The 9,841-nt window shown below is 35.1% G+C and overlaps 2 protein-coding genes across 3 annotated transcripts; one reads left to right on the top strand and one right to left on the bottom strand.

The window, feature by feature from the left end:
• The first annotated feature begins 429 nt into the window (after nucleotides 1-429).
• Nucleotides 430-5,646, top strand: LOC111903961 (protein transport protein SEC16B homolog). 2 transcript variants are annotated; one of them, XM_023899759.3, is made up of 12 exons: nucleotides 430-2,517; nucleotides 2,604-2,732; nucleotides 2,807-2,929; nucleotides 3,004-3,162; nucleotides 3,257-3,388; nucleotides 3,482-3,616; nucleotides 3,692-3,819; nucleotides 3,889-3,997; nucleotides 4,060-4,380; nucleotides 4,465-4,602; nucleotides 4,695-4,984; nucleotides 5,063-5,646. In XM_023899759.3, the coding sequence occupies exons 1-12, from the start codon at nucleotides 895-897 to the stop codon at nucleotides 5,478-5,480; spliced, it is 3,705 nt and encodes a 1,234-aa protein (XP_023755527.1). In that variant the 5' UTR covers nucleotides 430-894; the 3' UTR covers nucleotides 5,481-5,646. The 2 variants fall into 2 exon arrangements, with proteins under 2 accessions (XP_023755527.1, XP_023755508.1); XM_023899740.3 differs by having other exon boundaries at nucleotides 431-2,517; nucleotides 4,459-4,602.
• On the bottom strand, nucleotides 5,636-9,359 carry LOC111903989 (asparagine--tRNA ligase, chloroplastic/mitochondrial). Its single transcript, XM_023899769.3, has 15 exons — nucleotides 8,844-9,359; nucleotides 8,464-8,532; nucleotides 8,158-8,268; nucleotides 7,887-7,991; nucleotides 7,654-7,791; nucleotides 7,471-7,551; nucleotides 7,270-7,347; nucleotides 7,100-7,168; nucleotides 6,932-7,006; nucleotides 6,722-6,805; nucleotides 6,535-6,621; nucleotides 6,360-6,455; nucleotides 6,210-6,284; nucleotides 5,967-6,093; nucleotides 5,636-5,887 (listed from the first exon to the last, which is right to left on the bottom strand). Exons 1-15 carry the CDS (start codon nucleotides 9,267-9,269, stop codon nucleotides 5,772-5,774), a joined length of 1,737 nt encoding a protein of 578 aa, XP_023755537.1. The 5' UTR covers nucleotides 9,270-9,359; the 3' UTR covers nucleotides 5,636-5,771.
• Nucleotides 9,360-9,841: the final 482 nt, after the last annotated feature.

Genomic DNA, 9,841 nt, shown 5'->3' with positions numbered 1-9,841 from the left:
AGAATTGTCTTCTTGTGAAATCCAAAGGAAGATACAATTTTGTTAACGGGTGATTGGGATAAAATAAAAAATTGCAGGTGTGTGTATGAGAGAGAAAAAGAGGTCGAATTGGAATAAAATAAAGAATTATAAGTATGTGTATGAGAGAGAAAGAGAGGTCAAAGGTGAGACCATTTATACATTAAATAATTACATTTTTTTAATTTTTTTTTTTAAATAACAAAAAACTTGTTCATGTTTTGTGAAGTGACAAAAATACCCTTCTATTAACAATCAAAAAAATGACGGCCTCAGCTAAAATAATGATCATTTGTTAAATGTTTTGACCAATTATCTATAAGATTTTTTGAATTTAGTACTAATTTCAAAATAGCATAAGAACAATTTACGAAGTTTTTTCTATTTTCAAAAAAGAAAAATAATAATTGTGTAAACCGGGAAAATGACTAAACTTCGCTACATAAATAAGCAATTAATCGGTTGTTAGTTCTCTGGTGCGAAATTCTGGGTATGTCTCTTGTTTCTTCTCTATACATGTAGATTTCTCAATGTATTGTGATTTCCTTCGGATTAGCGTCTTGATCCCTAGATTAATTGCTTCATGATCATTTTTGAAATTCGATGCGCTTCATATTGATGGATTAAGAGTGTTCAAAGGTAATTTTTTGCTGCCAATATGTGTTTGTGTGATCCATTGGTTAGGGATCCGTAAAACCCTAGACCTATCTCTCGCATTTCTCTATCTGATGTATAATAATTCAGGAATTTCGTAGATTGATTAGAGGCGTTTATGTGTATATATAATGTTATCAGCTCGGATTTTGCTGCAATGGATGATTTGATCTTGAGATCGCGAGAAGCTATCTAGGGCTTGTTTCTAATCCTCCATTACAGATGGAGGACACTGATGAAGATTTCTTTGATAAATTGGTCGATGATGTTGATGATCATTTTAAGGCCACTTCATCATCTTCAACCGTGAATGATTCTAATAAGGCTAAAGCTAATTCAAGCATCAATAATGGCAGAAATGCACTCAAAGAATCAGAGAAAGTAGTTATAGAAGATGATAAAGCTTCTTCCACGATTAGTTCAGGTCTCATAGATGAATTAGCCAGCAATCGAGTGGATCCTGGTCAGTCATTAGTGTCATCTTCTTCCTTTGCATTTAATTCTGTAAATGAAGAACCAAATAATGCAATTCGAATGGAGGAACGATTTGATTCAACAGAGGTGCAGTGGAGTGCTTTCACTACTGATCCTCTACACAACACTAGTAATTCATTTGGATCATACTCTGACTTCTTCACAGAATTTGGAGATAATTCCGTTCACCAGTCAAAAGGAGGCAACTTGATTCACAATGAAGTGAATTCAAGTAATGATTATTCACATCAATATCAAGAAGGGCAGTTGTATACAACATCCGGGGGACAAACTACAGATAATCAAGATCTTAACACGAGTGAATATTGGGAGAATCTTTATCCAGGATGGAAGTATGACACCAATTCTGGACAATGGTATCAAGTTGATCAAAGCTATGATCCAACAACAAACACACAAGCGGTTGATACTTTGAGTTCTGCTTCTGATTACCAAGCTTCCCAATCTTTGGTAGCAGATAAAGGGATGAATGAAAGTGTAACAAGTTGGAGTCCAGTTTCACAAACTAGTCAAACTAATGAGAGTCAATCACAAGGAAACAACGGGTACCCTTCACATATGTATTTTGATCCTCAATATCCAGGTTGGTATTATGACATGAATCTTCAAGAATGGCGTTGTTTGGATTCATATAATTCTCAAGCAACCACCAACACTGTAAACCAAGGTGATCATATTTCATCAAGTAATAGTTATTATGGAAATGAACAACAAGGTTCAACTGGATACCAACATGTACAAAATCAGTATAGCTCTAATTTTCCTGTAGATAATAACAATGTCAATCATCAACAACAACAACAACAACAACAACAACAACAACAACAGTGTTATGATTATGGGAACTTCAATCAATCAACAACAATGGAGCAAAGTGAGATGATGAATGCTGGCAAGGGGTATGGAAGTCAAAACCAATTGACCTACTCACATCATGGATCTTATGGCTCTAATAGGTCATCTGCAGGTCAACCTCCTCATGCCTTGGTTACTTTTGGTTTTGGTGGGAAGTTGATTGTGATGAAGGATACAAGTGGTGGGCCAATTTCTGTTCTTAACATGGCTGAAATTGTGACCGGAGGTGGTGACATGGCAACCGGTGGGACCCGCATATGTGGTTACTTTCACACTCTTTGCCGCCAATCATTCCCTGGTCCACTTGCTGGTGGAAATGTTGGTGGTAAAGAGCTGAATAGATGGATTGATGAGAGAATCACACAGTCACACCCTCTTGCTGACATGGATTATAAAAAAGATCAAGTTTTAAAGCTTCTACTTTCTTTACTCAAAATAGCTTCACAACATTACGGGAAATTACGTTCTCCTTTTGGCACCGACACTACATCAAAGGTAAAACTTTCATCTTTTAATTGTTTTCACTGAAAACTTTTCAGTTTTACCAAATAACAAACAAGGGTATTTTCGTAATTTAACAGGAAAACGACGCCCCGGATGTAGCGGTTGCTAGACTATTTGCATCTGCAAAGAAAGACACTTCTCAATATGGCGATTATGGTGCTTTCGCTAACTGCTTGCAACAGTTGCCACCAGAAGGACAAATTCGGGTATTCACCTTATTTCATTTCTTGACATTTAAAAAAAAACATTTTTTTTTATTGATTTCTCTTTAATTTCTTAGGCAACTGCTGCTGAAGTCCAAACTCTTCTGGTTTATGGTAGAAAGATAGAGGCTCTTCAACGTGCACAAGAGGGTCAATTATGGGGGATTGCCTTAGTTCTTGCAGCACAACTTGGTGATCAGGTCTTTCTCTCTCTCACACACACACACACACTGAAGGGAAGCAAAAAGATGTTTTAAAATTTTGTGTATTGCAGTTCTATGTGGATTGTGTAAGGAAGATGGGTGTTCATCAGCTAGTAGCAGGGTCACCTTTAAGGACATTATGTCTACTTATTGCTGGTCAACCTGCAGATGTATTTTCAACTGACTCTACAACAGATAGTGCCACTGTTGCTGCTGTAAATATGTCACAGGTAATAACAATAATAATAATATCATTATATTTGAAATTCAAAAAGACAAAAAGACAAAAAGTATCCAAGCTGCTGAGTTTGTTGTTTTGTGTAGTCTCAACTTGGTGCTAATGCTATGATTGATGATTGGGAAGAAAATTTGGCTATGATTACTGCTAACAGGACCAAAGATGATGAATTGGTGCTTATTCATCTTGGAGATTGTTTATGGAAGGAAACAAGTAATGTAAGTTCCATTTTAAGTAATTAAAAAAAAAAAAAACAATATTTGTGTTTGGTTATGAGGTTGTGATTATATGTAATATAACAAATGATTCAGATTATTGCTGCACACATTTGCTACTTAGTTGCTGAAGCAAACTTTGAGGCGTATTCAGACAGTGCTAGACTGTGTCTCATTGGTGCGGATCACTGGAAGCATCCAAGAACATATGCCTGTCCAGAAGCCATTCAGGTGGGCCCCACTTGTCATTATTATTATATTTACTTTTTTTATTAGAGCAATAACAAATATTGTGAATGTGGACAGAGGACAGAGGTGTATGAATATTCAAAGCTTTTGGGGAACTCTCAGTTTACCTTGATACCATTTCAACCATATAAGCTTATATATGCCAATATGTTGGCTGAAGTAGGAAGAGTATCTGACTCATTAAAGTACGCATACAAAAAAAAAATACAATATTGTTTCCTTATTCATTTTCCTTAAAAGATTTTTTTTTTCAGGTATTGTCAAGTGATATCAAAATCTTTAAAAACTGGGCGAGCCCCAGAAGCAGAAACATGGAGACATATGGTTTCATCCTTAGAAGATCGCATAAAAACCCACCAACAGGTAAAATGACTATTTTACCCTTGTCACGTAACTTCATGGTTAATTATTTTTGTTTTTACCAGGGTGGGTTCTCTACAAACTTGGCTCCGGGTAAATTAGTTGGAAAACTGCTCAACCTTTTTGACAGCACAGCACACCGTGTAGTGGGAGGACTCCCGCCACCTGTCCCATCAACATCGGGCCCCACTGCACAAAATGAGCACCATACTCATCCACATCATCATAATCATAATCATCAACCTCGGGTGTCTGCCAGTCAGTCCACCATGGCCATGTCATCATTAGTTCCATCTGCATCCATGGAATCTGAAGAAGGAAACAACAGAAGAATCATGCATAATAGAAGTGTTTCTGAGCCTGACTTTGGTCGCTCTCCCCGCCAGGTTGTCATTATTAATTATTTATTTATTCAAATTAATTTTACAAATATTTATAATAAACAAATTAATTAATTTATGTAGGATCAGGTTGATTCATCAAAAGAAAACCCTACGGATTCACAAACTAATTCATCATTTACTTCAAGATTTGGTCGATTTGGATTTGGGTCACAACTTTTCCAAAAGACTTTCAGTTTAGTTCTAAAACCTCGTCAAGACAAACAGGTATTATTATTATTATTATTATTATATTTATATATTATTAATTTTTTTTTTTTATTTATGATTCTGCATTAAATTTTTTTTATATATTTCAGGCGAAATTAGGCGAGACAAACAAGTTTTATTACGATGACAAACTAAAAAGATGGGTGGAGGAAGGTGTTGATCCGCCAGCAGAAGAAGCGGCACTTGCACCACCACCAACCACGGCGGCATTCCAAAACGGAACACCCAAAACCACCGCCAAGAATGAAGGGTCTCTCAGCAATGGCGGCTTGGAATTTTCCACCGGAACCACCACCGTGGGACACAGCTCCGGCATCCCGCCGATCCCCGCCTCCTCAGGTCAATTTTCTGCACGTGGAAGAATGGGTGTACGTGCAAGGTGAGTCGACACTCAACACTGCCACGTCATCATTTCAGTTAAAAAGTAATATTTGAATTTTTGATTTTGTTTATGTAGATACGTGGACACATTCAACCAAGGTGGTGGAAACCCAACAAAGTCGTTCCAATCACCACCCACTACTTCTTTAAAACCCGTCACGAAATCAAACCCTAAATTCTTCGTTCCAGTACCTTCATCCCAACAATCCAACTCATTTCATGGTAATAACACGCAACAAAAAACCACAAGTGTTGATGAAATTAACGATTCGCCTCCATTCCAAACACCAACTTATCAATCAATGCAAAGATTTGGAAGCATGGATGATTTGGGAAAAGGGGGAATGGGAATGCCTGTGTTTCCTAGTAACACGTGTTCACGAAGAACGGTTTCATGGGGAGGAAGTATGGATCAACGGTTTTGTAATCAGAGGAATCGGGGGAATAATGGTGATGGGTTTATGAGTGAGGATCTTCATGAGGTTCAACTCTAGAACAAAATTGAATTCATTCTTTTTTGATAATCAATTGTATAGAGATAGATTCTTGTTGCTTAATGCTTATTATAAATGTATAGTTTACGTGTGGGTCCAAAGATTTTGTATTGAATGTTCAAATAATGTGATAGAATTTAAACACTAGAAACATATTTTATAGTAATTAGTTTTCTCATCATCTTATTAATCAAAATAAAATCAATCGTAAGAACATGATTATGTAATCATGCATGTACATATGGCAAAGCATAAGGTACAAGTATTGATTGTAAAAAAAAAAATTAAATATTAAAATTCAGCTGAGCCAGGTGCTCGAGGGAAAGGTATTGTATCTCGAATGTTGTCGATTCCAGTTGCAAATTGCACAAGCCTCTCAAAACCCAACCCAAAACCCGCATGTGGAACTGAAATACAACAAAACCACTAAATAATAATAAAAAAAATATATAGAAAAAATTATTTTTAGCAATTTATGCAACTAACCTGTACCATAACGCCGAAGATCAAGATACCACCAAAAACTCTCCTTATTCAGATTCATTTCATCCAAACGATTTTCCAAATAATCAAGGCGTTCTTCCCTTTGACTTCCACCAATAAGCTCACCAACCTACCAACAAAAAACAAATATTATTATTATTATCATCATATCAAACAATAACATTTGTATTTTAAATATAAGTAATTATAAACTTCTCTAAAGAAAGAATAATAAATAATTATTACCCGTGGGACAAGTAAATCCATAGCTGCAACAGTCTTGCCATCATCATTTTGGCGCATGTAGAATGCCTTAATATCCTGTTAATTAAAAAAAATTATTATTATTATTATTTTCATATTTGCAAAAGGGTAATAAAGGAAAAAAGATGATGCCTTTGGGTAATCAGTGATAATAACAGGGCATCCATTGAAAGCCTCTTCGGTTATGTAACGTTCATGCTCGCTTTGCAAATCACATCCCCATTTCACCTATTATACAAAATAGCAACCTACTTTCATTCATTTGTTTATTAATATTTATGCATCCTTAATAAGAAAATAAAAATACCTGAAACTCAAATTTCTTCTTTGATTTTAGAAGCAATTCAACTGCATCTGTGTAAGTCAATCTCACAAACCTCTTCTCAACCACATCCTGGTGGAACAAAATCAAGAATTACACAGGGGCAATACAGTAATTTTGTAGATGGATGAATGATGATTATGAATTAAACCAAAAAAAAAAAAAATCATACACTTAGACGATCGATGATTCCTTTCTCAATCCAATTGTTGAAGAAATCCATATCTTCTTTGCAATTTTCAAGAACATGTTTCACCTAAATTGTCAAAAAGTTCATACCAATTTTTAAGACATGAACTATAAAAGTATAAAGTGGAACATTTTTTTCAGGAGGGGTAACAAGGTAATTTAGTATCTATAAAGGGTGGATAAAGTAACATACGACATACTGGAGATAGGCAGTGGCACATGCCATGTCATCATTCAGGTCCGCAAATGCAAGCTCAGGCTCAATCATCTTCATAGAAATAAAAACTAAAAATTTAAAATTTAAAAAAAAAAATCACAAAAGCTTGTTGTTTAGTTATTTAGTTCTATAATGAGAGAAGACCCAAAATTCTGCCAAGTGTCTAGAAGTGTTGGAATTTTCTGCCCGAAAAGTAGGACCGAATGTATACACCTGAAATATGGTATAAATATTATTAAAAAGTAATAAAATAATATGTCATGTTTTGAATGATTCTTTTAAGTTTAAATAGCAAATGAAGGAAAAAAGTATACATCAGAAAGAGCAGTTGCATATGTTTCAGCATTGAGTTGACCAGAAACTGTCAAGAATGCAGGCTTTCCAAAAAAATCCTGTGAAATCAAAATGCAATTATTGAAACATATAAAATTTAAAATCCAAAAATAATATAATGTAATTTATATAAAGCCCATAGAGAGCAATGGCGCATGAGGGCAAAATGGTCATTTGCTCACTTGTGACCAATCGATTAAGCCATTTTCTGTTTTGGGGATGGAACTGGCTGGAGAATCAATGGCTTCTTTCGAGCTTGGTATCTGGTAACACAACATAAAAGATCAAGGACAAAATTGTAAAAAAAAAAAAACAAAATGGAAGTATGATTGAATTTTATAAGAAATTAAAAGAAGCCTACATACCAATGTGGTTACACAAAATTGTTCACCAGCACCTTCACAATCTGCAGCTGTAATAATAGGACTTGCAATCCAAACAAATCCATTTTCTTGAAAGAATTTATGTGTAGCATAAGCCAAAGCATTCCTAACCCTAGATACCTAAATTCAAAAGGAATATCAAATTAGCAAAATGTAAATACATGTATTTGTCTATATGTAACTGTGTGTGTGTGTGTATATATATAAAAACATACTGCACCAAAAGTATTTGTCCTAGGGCGAAGATGCGCCTTGCTTCTTAAAAATTCTCTTGTGACTTTTTTCTTTTGAATAGGAAATGATGGATCACTCTTTCCAACCTACAAATGTATAAAAATAAATTAGATGATAAACATTTTACAAGTGATGTAGAATAGATTTATTGATATGTTCCTTAATGTTGGCTTCCAAATGTTAATCATAAGTTGTACCAATATGTAATTAAATAAGTTTTAATTTAAATGCATTGAAAGGTGAAAATTATACTGTAACAAGTTTGTGAATCTTCAACTCTATTTTTTGCTTCTTTCCTTGGCTAGGTACTACAACTCCTTGTACACAAACTGCTGCACCAGTTGCTATGAAACCACTCTCCACCTATTAAGAACAATAAAATATTTATTCTTTTTTATCACATCAGCAAAACAAAGGTAATATTATCTCAAATATAGTTTTAGAAAGAAACAGGGTTTGATAACAAAAGGTCATTTTAACATTGGAATACCCTTTGAAATAAACTTGATATGTATGTGTATATGTATTTCAAAAGAAACGAAGTGTAATTAGGGTTACCTGATCATAACCTTCAGCATCTGAGTCAATCACACACTGCATGTTTGATAGACATGAACCATCATTCACCTGAGATGAATGTAAAACCTCATTATGGATATCATCTTTATAACATGTAGTACAAACAGGACAATATAAGTGTTAGAATTTGCAACAAAAAAACACATCAAATTTGCATTGTAAAAGTAATAGGTTTGAATTCATAACATATAGAGGTAGTAAAATGCTGGAATGAACTCTTCCAATATCACTTATTGCTTACAATTAAACAAATTCAGTAAAAAAGATATTGAGATGGGAGATACAGAGTGTTTACTCAAAATAGACGAATAAATCATCAATTCATAAGCCATTATGAACGGATATATGATATCAATTACCTCAATGAATGTAACACTGCTCTGAATACGAAGGGTTCTAACCCAGCCCCTAACTGTTAGCGTTTGACCTAATCTATCAACACCCTCGCTTTCCCCTCCTTTTATATCAACAATTCTCAGCCGTTTACGAAACTCCCCAACTCGTTCCTCGATAGATTCGGTTTTGGACTTCTCTACGACCTCTCCGGGTGACACAGTGGCGGATACGACGGTTGAAAAGCATCGACGGTGAGTTGTGGAGTTGTTTAAGTAGTTGAAGTGGGCTTGGGGTAGTGGCGGGTGATGAAGGGGAGCGAGGATAATTTGGTATTTCAGTTTTGTAGGTTTTGGTTGGTGGTGTTGGTACAAGGACAAGAAGCGAACGGTGGAGGAGAGAGGTTTAAGGCGGAGAGAAACCGTCGCCGGCGACAACGCCGCCGTAGCCATTTGTTGCGGGGCACTGGGTGAGCTCTCTATCGATGCTGCTTGTGGCAGTGTGACCTTCTAAACAATCGGCTAACATTTCATAGTATATGGTAAAAACATTAAAACATGATTTTATAGTTGGTAAATGGTAAATGACTATTGAATTTTCTTTTATGCGATTTGGGTAAATAAATAGATAATAATTATTTTGTATGAACTCAAATTATATCTTACTTTGGCTTCCGAGTTGTAGCAAAGAAAAGAAAAAAATAAATAAAGGAAAGAAATAAAAGAAAGGAAAAGAAATTTATTTTTTGTGCTCTCGAGTTGGAAAGAAATAAAAAAAAGTTAAACATTTTGTTCCTTCTTTCCAAATCCTTCCAAATTGAAAGAAAATTTAGAAGAAAAAATGATCCTTTCATTTCCTTCCACTTCATTCCTTTAATGAAACTCGGAGCACCAGTTTCTCTTACTTTCCTCTCACTTCCACTCATTTCTTTGCTTTTCTCTCCTTAACTTGAACTCGGGAGTGGGGTGTATCATTCTATACGGGGAGTTGAGGGGACAAAGTGGACAGCTGCACATGACTTAAG

This window comes from Lactuca sativa, chromosome 6 (genome assembly GCF_002870075.4).
Source record: "Lactuca sativa cultivar Salinas chromosome 6, Lsat_Salinas_v11, whole genome shotgun sequence".
NCBI lineage: Eukaryota > Viridiplantae > Streptophyta > Magnoliopsida > Asterales > Asteraceae > Lactuca > Lactuca sativa.
This window is presented reverse-complemented; position numbering and strand designations above follow the sequence as displayed.